Source organism: Anabrus simplex, chromosome 4 (assembly GCF_040414725.1).
Source record: "Anabrus simplex isolate iqAnaSimp1 chromosome 4, ASM4041472v1, whole genome shotgun sequence".
NCBI classification, from domain to species: domain Eukaryota; kingdom Metazoa; phylum Arthropoda; class Insecta; order Orthoptera; family Tettigoniidae; genus Anabrus; species Anabrus simplex.
Genome location: NC_090268.1, coordinates 118,457,856 through 118,477,604, shown reverse-complemented (window position 1 = coordinate 118,477,604; position 19,749 = coordinate 118,457,856). Strand labels below are relative to the sequence as shown.

The window sequence follows — 19,749 nt, the reverse complement described above, 5'->3', positions numbered from 1 at the left end:
TGCAGTCCTACCTGTTATCGTGCTCTTATTTCACAACGCAGCATCTACAAGCACTCCTCATTAGGGGGAGAATTTAACCACACACACTCCTATGGTATGAGATGGTCATCTAACAGACCTCCGCCTGCTTTGTGGTTGGGTCAAAACAAGATGGATTTCAGCGGCATTCCGTCTACCGAGGGGACCATCATCCCATCCTATGGGGGTTCCTCCACCTAAAGCCATTAGCTTACTTTAGGGGGTTGAGTTATTTCACACTGTTCAACACTCGGTGTTGGCTGTTTCACAGGTGGTTGCCAACCTAAATAACCCTCCTCCTTTCTCATTCCAGGCTTGGGACCAGACAGTGGCGGAGTTACGTTTTACACTAGTTGGTAGAGTAATGGTAAAAATGTTGTTAGTTTACATCCTGCTACTACTTTTATGATTTTGGGGAATATCAAGGTACCAGAATTTTGTCCCATAGGACTTCTTTTACTTACCAGTAAATCTGACAAGGCTGGCATATTCCAGCACCCTTAAATGCTATTGACCTAACCTGACATCTAACTCACTGACCTGGACTCAAAAGGCTAGCGCTCTATTGTCTGAGCTACACAGTCTACTGACTGTAGAGAAATTAATATAAGTTCAAAAAGTAATTCCCTTCACTCCTCCTTTACATGATAGCACTTCTTCTTAATACTGGAATCTACTTTACTGTATTTGACCTGTAATAGGCAGACTTGACATATGCAGTTTAAGACTGAAGCTCATACTGACAGTCAATCATTTTAGCAAATGATCCTGGATACAAAAATTGACTTGTTGACATGTATGTCTATTTTCTAGGGCAATGCGAAGACGACGGCTCTGGTCACAATGGGACAGGCTGAGATTTCAAGAGATTGTGAAAGGAATTCCTGTTCCTGTAAATGTAAGTTTTTCATTTTCTTACTAACTTCTGTTGGAGTACATGTCAGTGTCCTTGAAGAGGGACAGACCACAGTATAATAAAACTGTGATTATAAGATGGCAATTAAGGTGGACAGGCTATGTAGTCTGTATGCCCAACAATGAGTTAACAGTGGGTAAATGCTGTGTTGAAGGTCAAAGGAAGCAATTTAAAGATGTACAGCGTTACTGGGAGATCTTACTACTTTACCGTTTTTCCTGGAGGTCATTAGTCCATTATGGTATGGTGATTTTGAAGATAAGCACTGAACAGTGAATGACAAAGGTAGCATAGAAAAGAAAGTGAATCACCGAGGAGAAATTATAGGACTCTAGCTGCCCCTCTTGAGAATGCCTGTCATCGCTGTAACAAATTGCGTGCCTCCTGAACTTGCAGACAAAGAAGCACTTTGTTTGCAAGACCAACTTTGTTGATTCTGAGTACTTGCTGTCACTTACCAGTATCAATGTGGTAATAGTTCAACATCCATTTTTTAACAACAGTCTCTATTATGTGTTTTAGTAACAAACCATTCAAAGTCCAAATAATGTTTCATTAGTAAATGAAGCTAAATTTGATAACAAGTGAATGGGGAGAAGGTTACCTAGATGATAACAAAAATTAGTACCAAAATGACAAGTTAATGGAAGCAACTAACCAGATTGTGGTGGAGTGGTAATGCATAACGTTTGTAACAGATAGGTGTCACTGAATGCAGTAGCAAATGGCACTAGTTTATAACCAGGATTTATTTCTACTTCAACATTTTTAAGCGGGCCATACACGCTGAGATATGTATCAAGAGACTGTCTCATGAGGTGGACTCTAGATACAAGTCCCTCGTCTCCGTGGTGTAATGCATGCCGAGATTTGTTGCTAGTTTTGGTGGAAAGAAAATAAACCATCCGATCCTCCAGCAAACTAAATGCTTATAAAAGATATAAATTTCATAATGATTGATCCATATTGAACTGTGATTACAATAGTATTTAAATATTTTATTATTAAAGTCCACCGTTTCAATACAAACTGTACAATGTTTCACATTGCATTTACATTCAGGGACTAGTTTTGACTAACTGTAGGTCATCATCAGCATTAAAGCAAATCACACAAATATATTGAAGAAAATAAACAATGTATAGACACAAAGGTCTTAAAAAACTGTATGCACAACTCATAGAATTGAATTTAAGACTGGTTACATATTCTGTTGAAAGTTCAAGCAATTTAAGACACTGCAGTGACAATGACATAAAAATGACATGTAGATACCATGTGTGGAAAGATACACGTTCTGGAAGATGTGTTCTATCATGATGTGGAGAATTTTTAATTCAAATTACACCGTAAAATATTATTTTTAACAAAATGAAGGAAATTTTGAATTTAAAGTCTGAATTTCAATACTGGGACCGATGTTCTTCGAATTACGAATTATCCGTATTTTGAATTAACCAATTCAAATAACATGCAAAACCATAGCTCGTGTTTCGGGCAACAAGAGATTCTTCGAATTAGGTGGCATTTTGAATTAACTGATTTCGAATTATCGAGGTTCTACGTTTTGGTTGAAGAGTTTCAGAAAGATTTGATACATTCCCACATGCTGTTCTTGGTCCCAGAGAATCCAATGACCAAGATAACCTAGAATATCTCCTAGAGTCTGAAGTAGGTGGCCTATTGGCTGATTTTTCCATCATACTTAGTCAATTTAAGGTAATGGGGAGATCAGTCATAGAGTGTTATATCTAAGATATTGAGTCTTATAGGTTGCCTCAATATGTTTCCTGGCTGGTCTTTTATGGTTTTAGCTAACTCTTTTCTTTTTCTGGGCTTGGAATCGGCAACAGCAACTACTGAGCTATTTAATGCAGGCAGAATTGTTGTTGTTGTTTTTGTTGTCGTTGTTGTTGTTGTTGTTGTTGTTCTGTGGACCTGTGGTAGAGAGTTGTGATCTCAAGATCACAAGCTCAAATACGGTAGAGGCTGTCAGATTTTTGAAGGGTGGAATAAAGTCCATTGAACACTCCATGACATACAGTGTTGGTATTACTTGACCAAGGTGAGTGGATCCACGGAAAGAATGTGAACTAGTGCTGTGATGTTGGCGTAGTGCACAGAAATACCATAGAGTCAGGTTCAACGAGGTAGAATAACATAGAGAGGTGGAAGCGCTGCCTGGCTGAAGTTAATTGAACGAACGTCCCCCATGTTTCCAATGGTCATATTAGCAAGGGGGCGTGGCTGTAAAATGACTAACAATGTTGAAAATATGCCTTATAGGATCACTGGTGCAAAATTAAAGACATTAGCTCATTGGCCCGGTTAGATAATATGCTGCTACAACACTTACATTGTGACATTCTTTGACATGCTTAAGAACTTTGAGACTGATTTAGCTTAACCTCTATGTATCTGTTTAATTGAAAGAGCAGGCGTTGCCCATTTTTGACTTACAGAGAGGTAAACAACACGATCAATCCATGCTAACTACATTCTATAACAACACCACTCAAACACAATGATAAACAAACACTTAACCAATACGTCACTACATGTAACCACGAAATAATTAACCTCCAGGTATTTTGAGCTTCCACGTAAAAGCACGTAGCGATTCAAATACCTCAAATACATTTTTATCAGTATTGAAAATCACAAAGTACGATCACGTACAACTTATGCATGGCCCGCATTTGTGGCCATATTGCCGCTAATCGAAACCTGTCTTAAGATCTGAGTATTGTAGTCGGTCTTGGTTAGTGCTCCAGTTGTTCTCCTCGGCTGACTGTACTGCGATGACATCATGTTCGTCACTAGCGGCACTGTGCTGTGCAGGACTCCACTTGCCTTGCTCGGGTAATACATAAAAGATTTTTGACGACACATTCCATGTTTATTCAACAACATTATTTAAAACACTGCAGTAGGCTGTCCAGTAATGTAATAGAGTAAAATGGAATGTCATAATTGGTACATTGGCAGCCTAATTGGCATCAAAATTAAAATGCCCACAGATGAAATGATTCTTTTTTTAAATTCACAATTTGCTTTACGTGTTGACAATGGGATAGGAAAGGCTAGGAGTGGGAAAGAAGCAGCCATGGCCTTTATTAAGGTACAACCCCAGCATTTTGCCTAGTGTGAAAATGGGAAACCACGGAAAACCATCTTCAGGGCTGCCAACCGTGGGGTTAGAACCCATTATCTCCTGGATGCAAAATCACAGCTACATGCCTCTAAGCGCATGGCCAACATGCTCAGTTCAATAATTTCACCTAGGTATTTGAAATGTTTAACTTGTGTGACATTGCCATACTAGGATTAAATTGATGCCAAGTTTGGGCTCTTGGAGTCTATGTACTGTGTTTTTTCATAAGAGATTTGGAGTCTGGTCTTGACAGCGGTCTCATGAAGCTTCTCAATGGCATGGCTGGCTTCCTTGGGAGTCCGGGTAATTATTGCTAGGTCATCAGCAAAAGTACTTTATGTTGATTAGTTTATCTTTTGTTCCCATATTTATTCCAAATATTTCTTTCTCCCATGTTTTGATGTTCTTATCGAGTACCAAGTTGAACAGGAGTGGGGAGAGTTCACCACCCTGTCTTACCCCAATTCTAATTTGGAAAGGTTCAGAGATTTCACGCATGAATTTTACTTTAGAGTATGCATCTATCAAGGTCTGTTTGATTAATATAGTTGTTTTATTATCCATACTGTATTCATGAAGTATATTAACAGGGTGGTGCAGTCAATTGAGTCGTCGACTTTCTTGAAGTCTATGAAAGTGACAACTGTGCGGTTCGACTGGTGGTGTTGCAGTATCAACTTGTGGTTCCAGATCTATTCTGCACATGATCGGCCTGATCAGAAGCCTGCCTGGTATTCACCAATCAAATGTTCTGTCTGTTGTTCCAGTCTGGTAAGCTGGGCACGTGAGAACACTTTGTAGGCAATTGGTAGAAGTGAAATACCTTAGTAATTGTTTTGATCCCTCTTGTCCCCCTTTTTGTGTAGTTTGTGGTCCCACATATTCGCATGTGATGATGGATTATTATTATTATTATTATTATTATTATTTTATTTTTATTTTTTTTGATTCGTTGTGCCCAGCTGTGGAGCGCGTTTGAACTTATTTTGCACAATGTTTCTTCTTCTTTTCTTCCCAATATCTCTTCATTTTTTCACTGTGTTCCTTTCTGCGTGTTTCTGTCCAGCCTGTATTTTTTCTTGTTGGTTTCTCTGCAAATTTATGTTTGTTTACTAAGCTTCTAAATTTCATTCTATCTTGAATGGTTTCATCCTCAATACCCATTTCTTGTAGATCTTCATGAATTTCTGCTAACCAATTGTTGCGGATTTTCAGGGTTAGAGCTAGATTTAGAATTTTCTTTGTCAGCCTGTTGTTATCCATTCTGTGTAGGTGTCCGTAGAATTTTAGTCGTCTCTTTCTGATGGTATCTGTGATTTTTTCTGTGAATTGAAAAATTTCGTGTGGTTTCTTTTTCATCCAAATTCCATTTTCGAACTTTGGTCCTAGGATTTTTCTGAGAATTTTCCTCTCTTGTTTCTCAATGCTTTTCATTTGTGACCTGCCGCCAATGATCAGTGTTTCAGATGCATAAAGTGCCTCTGGTTTGATGACTGTATTGTAGTGTCGTAATTTTGCATTTTTTGATATACATCTTTTGTTGTATCTGTTCCATGTGATTTTGTAAGCCCTTTGCAGTTTAGCAGTTCTTTCTTTGTTAGCTTCCTGATTTAACCCTGCTGGCTGAATAATTTCACCTAGATATTTGAATTTGTCTACTTGGGAAATTATTCCACAGTTGGTGATTAATGGTTGATTGTCGAATCTTGATTTAGTTCCTTCCATAAACTGCGTCTTTTCAAATGAAATTTGAAGTCCGGTTTTTGCGGCTATTTCATTCAATTTTTCTATGGATTGGATTGCTTCTTGTCTGTTGTTCAAAAGGATCGCAAGGTCATCTGCGAAAGCTAAGCAGTCAAGGTGAATTTTGTCTTTAAGAAGTCTGCCAATGTTTATACCTTTAGTTTCTTTTCTCCATTCACGAATCACTTTTTCCAAAACTAAATTGAATAGTAGTGGGGATAGTCCATCTCCCTGTCGGACGCCAGTTCTGATTTCGAACGGTTCAGAAATTTCTCCCAAGAACTTAACTTTTGATGTTGTGTTGGTCAGAGTTTGTTTAATCAATTCCCTCGTTTTCCTGTCGACTTGAAATTCCTCTAGTATGTTGAACAGGGTCTGCCGATCTATGGAATCATATGCTTTTTTGAAGTCAACAAAGGTGATTACTGTTTGTTTGGTTTTGCGAATCTGTAGTATGGTTTTTAGGTTTAGGATTTGTTCTGCGCAGGATCTCCCTTTTCGGAATCCAGCCTGATAATCTCCGATCAGGTGGTCTGTTTGTTTCTCTAATCTATTAAGTAGAGCTTTAGAGAAGATTTTATATGCGAGTGAGAGGAGAGAAACTATTATTATTATTATTATTATTATTATTATTATTATTATTATTATTATTATTATTATTATTATTATTATTATTATTATTATTATTATTATTATTATTATTATTATTATTATTAAAGTGTTAAAATATAATTTGTAAACTTTGTGAACACTGGTAGTGGAAGAAATATTTTAATGAAATCAATTCACACATCAGAATACATAGAAATTATAGTGGTCAACTGCCTTATTTTCCATAATATCTTTAATTCTAGGCAGAATCAAGAAGTCTTTCTGGGAACAGTAAAACACGTGTTCAAGGTACCCCAGTATGTAATGGTACAGTTATGGGTCGTGCTTGTGTAGTACTCAGCCTCCAGGAGATCTCCACACTTCAGACAGGAGATATCCTCATAACTCATTCCACAGACATCGGTTGGAGTCCATACTTCCCGCTGCTTGGAGGAGTGGTGACTGAACTGGGTGGACTCATCTCACATGGTAAGCATTGTTCATTCTCAATATGATAATGATATTTATGATTGTTTTTACAGACCTTAGCAGTTCTGTCACTTGAAAATGTTCTTATGAGTTAGCAGCAGGATTGGAACTAGGGTCTCTGTCACTCAGGACAAACATGATGTATTTCCCTCCCCCTCTTCCCTCAGAGGTTAGGGAAAGGTTCTCTATCAGCCACAATGTGGAGTCAATTTCAAAACTTATAGACAGAATCAATAGCAGTGTACAGGGTCTCGCATATAAACCCAGACCGAGCACACAGTGCTTGTACTCTGCGCTACGGTAGCTGCCTTAGCTGAACTTATGTTCCGCACAGCCGCACCGCTTCAAGTGTGTATACTTTTTGCTTTTGGCTTTACATCGCACTGACACAGATAGGTCTTATGGTGACAATAGGATAGGAAAAGCCTGGTAATGGGAAGGAAGTGGCCGTGGCCTTAATTAAGGTACAGCCCCAGCATTTGCCTGGTGTGAAAATGGTAAATGATGGAAAACCATCTTCAGGGCTGTCAACAGTGGGGTTCGAACCCACTATCTCCCAGATGCAAGCTCACAGCTGCACGCCCCCTAACCACATGGCCAACTCGCCCGGTGAAGTTTGTACACAATCTGAAATGAAATCTTACCTTATAAAAGATGCTGGAAGTGTCATTCTTCCTGGGTTATACAGGCATTGTATCTTGTAAATACATTCTGGCTGACACAGCTGAGTTCTGCCACTGTAATGTTTCTGATTTCATTCGTAATGTTTTCTTTCAATTCCTCCATTGTGTGAGGATTTGTTTGATACACTTTTCCTTTCAGTTTACATCACAAGTAAAAATCACACACTGCATTTACTGTTGTCTCAATAAAAATAGGGCCAATTATCCGTCCTCCACTAACAGCACATCAAACACCAATCTTCCTATCATAATGAGGGACTTCATAAACACCATTAAGATTTTAGGCACATCAGTAATGAGAGTTATGACTGTTCACACGACCATTAAGATGAAATCAGGCCTCATCCGAGAAGAATACAAGCTGTGGGTTGAATAAATGATAATTCAATTATGCAAGATACCACTCACAATATCTCACTCTAGCGGCGGATCAGCAGTTAAAACTGTTCGTGTGGATGTATGTTTTTAATGAGCACTGAGCCAGTAGTTTCAAATTTATTTACAATTTATTTATTTACTGTTACATGAATCTGTGCTCATGAAGGTGGCACTTCATCAGGACATTGCTGATCAAATGCATCTCATACCCGTTGAGCTGACTCGTACTTAAAATAACATTTACACTGACTGACAGAGCAAATGCAACACCAAGAAGGAGTGGTCAGAACTTTATGCCAATTGCAGGGTAGACTGACTTCACTGAGGTATGCTCATGATGTGAAATGCGCCGCTGTGCTGCGCACGTAGCGAATGATAAATGGGACACGGCGTTGGCGAATGGCCCACTTTGTACCGTGATTTCTCAGCCGACAGTCATTGTAGAACGTGTTGTCGTGTGCCACAGGACACGTGTATAGCTAAGAATGCCAGGCCGCCGTCAACGGAGGCATTTCCAGCAGACAGACGACTTTACGAGGGGTATGGTGATCGGGCTGAGAAGGGCAGGTTGGTCGCTTCGTCAAATCGCAGCCGATACCCATAGGGATGTGTCCACGGTGCAGCGCCTGTGGCGAAGATGGTTGGCGCAGGGACATGTGGCACGTGCGAGGGGTCCAGGCGCAGCCCGAGTGACGTCAGCACGCGAGGATCGGCGCATCCGCCGCCAAGCGGTGGTAGCCCCGCACGCCACGTTAACCGCCATTCTTCAGCATGTGCAAGACACCCTGGCTGTTCCAATATCGACCAGAACAATTTCCCGTCAATTGGTTGAAGGAGGCCTGCACTCCCGGCGTCCGCTCAGAAGACTACCATTGACTCCACAGCATAGACGTGCACGCCTGGCATGGTGCCGGGCTAGAGCGACTTGGATGAGGGAATGGCGGAACGTCGTGTTCTCCGATGAGTCACGCTTCTGTTCTGTCAGTGATAGTCACCGCAGACGAGTGTGGCGTCGGCGTGGAGAAAGGTCAAATCCGGCAGTAACTGTGGAGCGCCCTACCGTAGACAACGCGGCATCATGGTTTGGGGCGGTATTGCGTATGATTCCACGTCACCTCTAGTGCGTATTCAAGGCACGTTAAATGCCCACCGCTACGTGCAGCATGTGCTGCGGCCGGGGCACTCCCGTACCTTCAGGGGCTGCCCAATGCTCTGTTTCAGCAGGATAATGCCCGCCCACACACTGCTCGCATCTCCCAACAGGCTCTACGAGGTGTACAGATGCTTCCGTGGCCAGCGTACTCTCCGGATCTCTCACCAATCGAACACGTGTGGGATCTCATTGGACACCGTTTGCAAACTCTGCCCCAGCCTCGTACGGACGACCAACTGTGGCAAATGGTTGACAGAGAATGGAGAACCATCCCTCAGGACACCATCCGCACTCTTATTGACTCTGTACCTCGACGTGTTTCTGCGTGCATCGCCGCTCGCGGTGGTCCTACATCCTACTGAGTCGATGCCGTGCGCATTGTGTAACCTGCATATCGGTTTGAAATAAACATCAATTATTCATCCGTGCCGTCTCTGTTTTTTCCCCAACTTTCATCCCTTTCGAACCACTCCTCCTTGGTGTTGCATTGTCACTGTCAGTCAGTGTACATACAAAAATAACTGTCTCACCATGTTAACGGCTGAGATTCTGACTGGCGAACATGTGCACGCTCGTGCAAGCTCAAGAATTATGCACATGTCTTCCGTACTGCTGCTTAAGTCTTAGAGATTAAAAACACTGCTGGACGATCTGGGTTTATATGAGAGACCCTGTACACTTTGAGTTTACCAGCTATTGTACTCTGTCAGCGATATGGAGTATGATATTTAACGTGGCAGGGACTGACAGATTTTTCATATTACATTAAATACTACTGGTGTCTGCCTCCATAGCTTAACAGTTAGCACTATTAGCTGCCATCCCTGTTGACCCGGGTTCAATTCACGGTGCTGTCAGAGATTTAATAATGGCAGGAGTGGTGGTATGTGGTTAAAATGGTACATGCAGTTAACCTCCATTGGGGGTGCACCTGAAAAGAACTACACCACCTTGGGAAAAGGACATGAATTTACTTTGTAGTCTAGTGGTCTCTGAATGGTGACTTTTTTGTTAATAAATTCTTTGTTTGGATTGATGCTTTGACGGCCCATAATTGTAGACATGGTATAAGCTTCTGGGCTTTTGCATGTGTCAAGAAAACCATGTGAAATTCTTTACAATTCTGAGAGGACTTTGCTCCGCATCTTCAGAAGAAAATCCTGTAGGCAAAGCATTCTTAAATTCTTCTTAAAGTCTTCCTCGTAAACAGTTGAGATTTTCTTCTTGACATGTACAAAAGCCCGAAAGCTTATGTCATGTCTAAAATCTTTGTTATTCTTTTGCATACCTGAGGTCTGGAGGAAACTCCACCTTAAGTCATATGGTAAGATTTTACAGAAAAAGGGAAGAAAATGTGATGTAGTGATTACAGTGTCATCTGTTAGACTCATCCTTAACATTCAAAGTTAAAAACATTATTTTTCTGTACTGAACTGAGAATCACAATAGTAAAATTAAATTTAAGGGTTCCACCTTTTCAATACAATACAACAATCTTGTACAACATCACATATTGTATTGAAAAGGTGGAACCCTTAAATTCAATTTTATTATTGTCATCCTTAACACGCAGAATACCGTCATATTTGTAATGAGTTAACTGCTGTATACTGATCATTTTAGTCTATTTTGAGGCTTTATAACTTTGGCATGAGCTACATGAATTATTCTTTTTGTGTCCTCGTGTCTGTCTCAGCACTGAACTCATTTGGTTCTTTTTATTTTCGATACTGTAATATGAAATGAGGCCAATATATTTATCATGCTTTTGAATTATTTTTGGATTCAATTCAAATCATGCATGTAATTTGTTTTTTCATATTCACACCTAAAATTGTTACATTAGAATTAACATGCTATCTAAAAGACAAAATATGACTGGTAAAGGCAATCCTTTTTCTACATTCCCGATTAACCCAGTGGACTCTCATTTAAATACCCCTGTGTGTCACGCTGACTCAGATTTAATTCCCGTGGAGAAGCTGTTTGTGCAGCACAATGGGAAATATACTGTTAAAAGAAAACTATACAAGATATTGATGTGAAATTTTGTCATATGGTGAACGACTGCCTACATTCGCCTAAAATGATGTTCTTGTGTGATAGATTAGTTGTGGAAGCCTGGTGTGAAGGTTTTGCTCATCATCACTCTCTGAGTCACTAGTGATATATACATTTCCTGACTCATTAACACTATTTACATTTAACAAATCCTCACACAAATTATCATCTTCTAATTCCTGAAGATCTTCACTTACACTATCATTGGAATCACTATGTAATGGGCTAAAGGGCAAAAGGGCTCCTTCACCGCCTCACCACACCCTCCTCCTAGAAGGAGTTAGCTGAAATTTCTACATTTTTAACAGCAGCAACACCCTCATCGATTGTTATCAGCAAGAATGCATCTACTTTGTTAAGTGTAGCAAATAATCTCTATTAGTAAATGGTTTTGCGTTCAGAACCAAAGAAATTCATGCTACACATAACAGGGAATGGAACCCAGGGGTTACGTCTTATCAGAATTATGTAACAAAGAATAAAATCCCCGAACTATTAATGGTGCAATGAGTTGCGTTTTTCTAACAGAAATCAGTATCTGCTTGATGGATTTTAGTGTCTGGAACACTGAACTTTTCAAGAAGGCAGCAGTTAACTTCACTAATTCTTCGTGTTCAGAAACGTGCGCTGTCATCCAGTTCAGATCATGAATTCCAGTTTGTCAGGGTTTCTATCACGCTATCACTCTAAGAATCAAGGCACTGTGATGCATTGCAGTAATGAGCAGGAAAACAAAGTGCACAGAACACATGTTTGCTACTCTTCTAAACAAACATTCATATTCTATCCGGCAAGGGTAATGGTCCAATCTAGCAGCAGTATAAGGAACTATAAACACTGTCGTTCATGTTTACCAGAAGAGAGATGGACGTATTTTCAGGGTGCGATGACTTATTAGTTAAGAAAACCAAGACCATGTATGACAGTAAATAACTACATCTATGTTCAATGTGTTAAACTACATGATGGTAGCATCAAATTTGCTGCTAATATGAACTGGAAAGTCTCTAAAAAGCCCCTAGATACAGATTATGCAAACTACCAACTAAAATAGTCTGTCTAACAACATTAAACTTATGGCAAATTCACAATTTTCATGTTAGAGACTTCCGGCTTTCAGGAAAAACCATTATTAGGTTATGTCCTATCAAAATATAGTATAAACAAATATGACATTTTCCGTATTAATGTATAATTTCCTGGTGGCTGTCACATATGAGAAAAAAGAAAGGAAAATATCTTTTTATGTCTTTTGTTTCCACAAAAAGAAACTTTTTATGTACTTAGGACATCCAAAGAACTGTCCGGCTCCATGGCTAGATGGTTAGCGTGCTGGCCTTTGGTCACAGGGGTCCTGGGTTCGATTCCCAGTAAGGTCGGGAATTTCAAGCATCATTGGTTAATTGCTCTGGCACGGGGGCTGGGTGTATGTGTCGTCTTCATCATCATTTCATCTTCATCATAACGCGCAGGTCGCCTAAGGGCGTCAAATCGAAAGACCTGCATCTGGCGAGCCGAACATGTCCTCAGACACTCCCGGCACTAAAAGCCATACTCCATTTCACTTTTCATTTTCATTTCATCCAAAGACAAAATTTTGACACCTCAGTGTTTTCTAAAGCCATCATAGTAGTTAGTATGACAAAAGCCAATATTTTTACAGTTTTATTATTAACATTTTATTTCCTGGCTCCATTTTATGGATGAAAATGAAATGAAAATCTACAGCCTGTTTCCAGTCATTCAACTGGGTCAGGAATTGAATGAATGAATGAAGGCTCCACTAGCGGCGAGAATATGAATTGTGATATAGATGTTGATTCCCATAAGGAATCTGAAATAATTGACCCGAATGAGTAAATTTATAATACCAATATAAATGGTCTGTTATTGGACATTATAAATTTTCCAGTTAACTCATTCCTGGTTGCCAGCGTTTCGCCCCCGTGTACTAGGTTGGGCTCGTCAGTTGATACCTAGCACACCTACCAAGATGCATGGCCATTGCACACCGTGGAGGCCGCTGCGTAGGCTACTTGAAGCCACCGGCAGTGCCAATGCACTATGAGAGACTTTGCCTCACTACCAAAAATTGATGCCTGTTTGGCCATCAGGTGATATAGATGTTGATTCCAATTGGGAATCTGAAATAATTGTCCCGAATGAGTAAATTTATAATACCAATATAAATGGTCCGTTATTGGACATTATAAATTTTCCAGCTAACTTATTCCTGGTTGCCAGCGTTTCGCAGCAGCCTCCACGGTATGCACTAGCCATGCATCTTGGTAGGTGTGCTAGGTACCAACTGACGAGCCCAACCTAGTACACGGGGACGAAATGCTGGCAACCAGGAATGAGCAAACGCCTGAAAAGCCTTACATCTGATATGTTTTTGACATGCTCTCTTGGTGAAAAACATCTAATTCCCTCCATGGGAATTTAGAATTTTCCATTACGAATGAGTTAGCTGGAAAATTTATAATGTCCAATAACGGACCATTTATACTGATATGAATTGTGCCGGCTGCTGAAGCCTGTCGCACTCCTCGGGGTCAATGATTAATGGAGAAATATTGGAGAGTGTTACTGGAATGAAATATGACAGGGACCTGGAGAAAAACCTGTCCTGCCTCTGCTTTATCCAGCACAGTTCTCACATGGAGCGACCGGGATTTGAACCACGGAACCCAACGGTGAGAGGCTGCCGCGCTGCTGCCTGAGCCATGGTGGCTCTCCTTTTGTGGAATTCATTACTTATTTGCTCAGAGGTCCTCATAATTTATGAGGTATGATTGACTGGAGGTGATCCATATTCTTCTGTTCCAGGTGCAGTAGTGGCTCGAGAGTATGGACTGCCCTGCATTGTCGGAGCCCAGTCAGCAACTACCTTCTTTAAAACAGGTGTGGCCAAAAAGAAAAATAATATCACTTATCAGAAAATCAAACAAATATTTATAGGTACTATGTTTAATAAAATACTTTTCACTACCACCAGACAGTGAAATTACAGATTTAAAAGACAAAAACCTGTTTGTACATGGTGGCACTAGATTTTTTTAAATTGTAGTTTATGTGGACTTGTACAGTATATTAATTTGCACATGTATGTCGGATATGTCCTGACATCACAATTTCCTATTAAACTCGTATGTCAGAGCTCTTCTGTCATTTGTTTATTCTACTACAGTTTACTACTATACATCTAAATTAAAGCAAACTCCTTCAGTGTGGTAAACCATTCAAGATGATCTTAAAAGGAATAGTTCTACTCTATTTTGTACACAAATATAATGAAAGACCTGCTGGATGCAACCACTGCCTGATTATGGAAACAGCATCTAGTGTAGATAGCATCCATGAAATTATAGTTTGAGATAAAAGTTGAATATGTAGATTTTTAAAACAAATTATTTTTATTTCATATTAATTACAGTATACATTTCTCTTCAATATCCCAGCAACTGTCAGAAGTTCTTTTCAGTCAGGTATGACCTGGTGGCTGTGGTTTTCCTTGGATAACTTTATTTCTTTTTGCACATAAAATTGCAATAATTCATGTAAACCTTACTCCATGGGCATTATGCCCTATTTGCAGTACCTTACAATCAATCAAAGAAATTTTTGAAAGGTGATAAAAAGGCTATTCAACACTCCATATAATACAAGATGTCACCATGTAAATGATATCTGGTGACAAATGCGAGAAAAAGAGACACTCTGGTGGAATGAAAAAGTAAGATCCTAAATAAAGGAAAGGAACATAGCACAAAAAGAAGGAGAAAGAGATAAATCCAAGCCAGAACAGGTAAGGGACAAGGGGAAGATCAGAGACCTTGAGCAAGTTTACTGGGACAAGAAATTGAGAGTTAAAAGAGTAGTAGAAGAGGAGAAGATAAAGTGCTGGGAGAAATTTACTCAAAAACTGAAGGAAGATAGCAGAGGAAATATGAAACTATTGTTCAGAGTGATCAAAAACAAAAGGAATTCAGTTGAAACCATCAAAGCAATTGACGATCCTAATGGAAACCTGGCCAGGAAAGAAGAGGACATCAGAGAGGTTCTGAGGAATCAGTTTGATCACCTACTGATCAGGACAGAAGCAGATCAGAGAACAAAAGAACCAGCTGTTGAAACTTGCACAGAGGAACCTCCCATTACATGGGCAGAAACAGAAGCAGCCCTTAAGAAGATGCCACAAGGGAAATCCCCAGGAATCGATGAAGTCAGAACGGACATGATTATAGCAGCAAGAGTACAGGGTTTACAGTGGCTACACAAATGGCAGTTTGGAAAGATGGCAAGATACCTACTGATTGGAGTAAGGGTGTCATTATCTCCCTGTTTAAGAAAGGAAATCGCTGAAAATTCTCCAACTACCACGGAATAACACTTCTTTCTCATAGGCTTAACATTCTTGAGAAAATCTTAGAGAGCAGATTTCGTGTCATCTTAGAGCCACAGTTTGAAGAGGAACAGTATGGCTTCAGGCCTAACAGGTCCACAACAGACCTAATCTTCAGTGTCCGTATGTTAATGGAAAAATATTGGGGAAAAGGCAAAGATCTGTTTATGGTTTTCCTTGACAATGAGAAGGTATATGACAGCATTGCAAGAGAAAAGATATGGGAATGCCTGAGAAAAAGAAATGTGCCAGAGGGACTGGTGAGGAAAGTTCAGATGCTGTATGAGAACTGTACCAGCTGTGTGCGATTGGGTGACGGACATTCATCCTGGTTCAAGACCGAAAGTGGAGTCCAGCAAGGCAGTGCACTATCCCCATTATTGTTTATCACCGTCATGGATGACATAATGAAAAACATCAAGAAAACCTCTGGTGAACTAAATGCAATGGTCTTCGCTGATGATGTTATGATCTGGGGAGAAACTGACGAAGAAGTACAGTTGAGACTGAATGAATGGAAGGTTAAGTCCCAAGAGTTCAATTTCAAGATGAGCGAACTCGAAACAGTAGTGATGGCAATAAACAGAGACGGACGACCGGCGAAAATCATGCTAGGAAACCGTCCACTAGAAAGTGTGGAAACCTTTACGTACCTCAGAAGTGTAATATCTCAAGATACACTAGCCACAAAGGAGGTGGCAAATGGAGTGCAGAAGAGCTCTCAGTTTTATCAGAAAGTACGAACACTCCTCTGGGATCCCAAAGTACCAACAAAATCAAAACTGGTGATGTTCAAGCAGTACTTCATACCAATCTTAACCTATGGTATTGAAACCTGCACCCTCACTAAGAATGACTCATCAAGGTTGCAGGCATCCAAGATGAAGTTCCTTAGGTCCACAGTTCAAAAAAGCAAACTGGACAGGTTAAGGAATGATGTGGTTAGGAAGGAAGCTGGGATTGTTACATCATTGTTAGATCAAGTCAGCATGTCCAGACTGAGTTGGTTTGGGCATGTAATGAGGATGGAGCCAACAAGGACAGCATATATTAACTTGGAGAGACATGTGGCAGGGAAACGGATGGTGGGAAGACCAAGAACCCACTGGATGGACATCATAAAGATGGACATTGAAGATCGGGGAAGGACACTGGAAGATGTCATTAACAACAGAACGTATCTCAATAAGTCAGAATGGAAGAGGCTTGCCAACAGTACCCAGGAAAATGGAACTGTAAAATGATGATGATATGATTATTTGAAAGTAAAAATATTATAAGTTACCAGTAGCTTCCTCTGAAGATCAGTGGTATGTTGGCTGCTAGAGCATAAGACCATGGGTTCAAACTCAGTAGATGTGGCCAGATTTTTGAAGGGTGAAAAAAAATCTATTCGACACTCCATATAGTACAAGATATCACCATATAAAAGATATCTGGTGACACATTTGGTGTTTACCATCCAAATTAATTAAAACTCAGCCATACATGATCCAACAGAAATCCAGTTTAATTTGCCATCTGGTAAAGTAAAACAGAATGTCAAAATTGATGCACATGCCACCTGGATGGCATAATATAATCAAGTAGTGGTGGTTCAGAGAAAATTTATTACATGCACTGTGTAGAATGAAAGATTTATATTATTTTTAGATGTTATTATCTTATGTAGCTGTAATATACTTCTTTATGTTTCAGGTGATACAGTACTGCTTGTGGGATCCACCGGAGTCTTGGAGAAGATTGAAGAAACCGTGTGAGCTATCACAACACAAGAAAAACAATGTAAAGAAAAGTGTAAAAATTATTACTTGTAAATAGATGAACAGATATAAACAGTATTTAAGAAGTAATTAAAAATCAAATATTTGGTTAATAAAATGAATTGAATAACAAAGTTTATTACATTATTCTGTCTCACTTGACATGCTTATGTCTCTCACATATTGACCATCTTTAAAAGGATAGTCTTTCGAAGTAAATGGAAAAAATATTCTTCAAGTACCACAAAGTGAGGTAAATCCAATAAAAAATGTATTTAAAAACAAAATTCTGTTTGTTGTAGTTTGATGCAACTTAAAAGCTGTTGAACATACAAGTTCAATATAAATATTACACTATAATATTCCTGTAAAAACAACACACTATTAAACAATGAATTAAAATCCTCACTATTAAACAATGACATGATTTGTTCTGTAAAGAACATCATCAGATTCTATCAAATCACACTCAGTTTTATATTTCTCTCCTTACACCTAGGAATTTGGAACTTATCTTAATGATGTCCTGCTTTGTCTCCACTCCAGCACATAGTGCGAGACATTTGAAAAACCGTTTCTCTTTCATTGGCTCAAATCCAACCGGCTGCCAGTCCGATGACCCTCCATTACATCACGCCCCACCTGGTCAGGTCAGGTCAATTACATGCTGCACTGGCAGCCTGTTCATTGAACTTTCATTCATCAAACACATTTTCTTTTCTGTTATATTTATCCTGTATCGTTTATTCTTAATACTTTCCACCTTTTCAGACTCAGTTTGGTCACAACACTATAGTTGTTCTACCAGGTTTTCCTTTCTATTTACCTACATCTCCTGTGTACTGTAGTTTCTATTTCTCATAGCTGAATCTATTTTCTTTTTCTTTTCCACATTAGATTCGTTAGGCATGGAGCTCACTGCTATTGGCGGCATAATGGTACCTAATCATGTTGCATCTACAAAGCAAGATGGGTCCTTTAATTTTTCTATCTTACTCACTGGCACTGACTCACTGGTGCCTCGTGTGGTTTAGTGTCAAACAGCACATGTGTAACAACTGCCAATGGTTTCAAGTGTTCACTATGATGCTGTGTGGAAACATGTACAGAACTAGGATTGAGTACCAGGCTTACATGTCCCTTCCCACATACGCCACCCACTGCGAAAATGTGGCTGCTGTTGAAATATGAAGGATTATATGGCATAGTGGTGTAAGTCAATTTTTGACAAAAGCGAGTTAAGTACATGGTTGTAAAGAAGAAACTGCATGCTGTAGATGGCATACTGGTGCATGTTGTAGTGTGCACAGAGTAGCAGAGATGGCAGCACAAATATTACTGTGAAATGCTATGTATTATACCTCTTTATGGCAGAATGAAGTAAGTCTGACTTACACCACTGTGTCATATAACAAAATTAGACTTTCCAATGACTTACACCACTGTGTCATATAACAAAATTAGACTTGCTGATGACTAACACCACGGTGTTATATGATGAAATCAGACTTGCTGATGACTTACACCACTGTGTCATATAACAAAATTAGACTTGCTGATGACTAACACCACGGTGTCATATGATGAAATCAGACTTGCTGATAATATAATCTCCACTTACAATGATTTCCTCTTTGTAACATCAGAAATTGTCCATAAAAAAATCTGTGATATTTCAATTCAAATGTTGGCTAGAATGCTTCTTTCATTTGCTTTTCATTTCAAACATTGCCAATAATGCATCAACCAACACTACCTCCAGAAATATACAGAAATAAGTAGGAAATACAAAGAGCTAATATGGAACAAGAAAAAAGACTATAGCCAAAAGGAAGAGAGAAAGCTGATTGAAGAGGCAGAGCAAAAATCCTACAAGATACTGAAATAAAAACAAAATTGCACCTAAAAGTTCCACAATCAACCCATACCAATGGATGGAACACTTCCAGGAACTATTTGGAAATACACCATCAAATGAATTTGAAATAAGGAACATACCAATACACATATTACAACATATCACAACAGGAATAATAATAATAATAATAATAATAATAATAATAATAATAATAATAATAATAATATATAATATATATTATATATATAATATAATATATATAATATAATATATAATATTATTATTATTATTATTATTATTTACTAAAGGGGACGCGATTGACAAGGGCTATTTTTGGTTTGTACAGAATCAGAGGTAAACTACGGCACATAAAAAACCTGAGCATTGAAGTGGTAATACAAATTGGGGGAGAAAATAGACAAATAATTTTTATGGGCTCGAGGGATGAGGGATGCATTAAATTGCATTTAATAAATTTCTCCAGGCAATAAATGTTAGAAAATTGATGCAACAGATACATACTGTAGATGACTCTAC

General features: G+C 39.1%; 1 protein-coding gene across 2 annotated transcripts in view; it reads left to right on the top strand.

Annotated features, from left to right (window-relative positions):
- The window catches only part of LOC136871678 (rifampicin phosphotransferase), a 210,305-nt gene extending 192,817 nt beyond the window's left edge, over positions 1–17,488 (top strand). For both annotated transcript variants that reach the window (XM_067145175.2, XM_067145176.2), the window contains exons 26-29: positions 832–916; positions 6,686–6,911; positions 14,016–14,090; positions 17,290–17,488. In XM_067145175.2, coding sequence (XP_067001276.2) covers positions 832–916; positions 6,686–6,911; positions 14,016–14,090; positions 17,290–17,351 — 448 coding nt within the window. In that variant the 3' untranslated portion in view covers positions 17,352–17,488. The remainder of the gene's footprint in view (positions 1–831; positions 917–6,685; positions 6,912–14,015; positions 14,091–17,289) is intronic.
- The last annotated feature ends 2,261 nt before the right edge of the window (positions 17,489–19,749 follow it).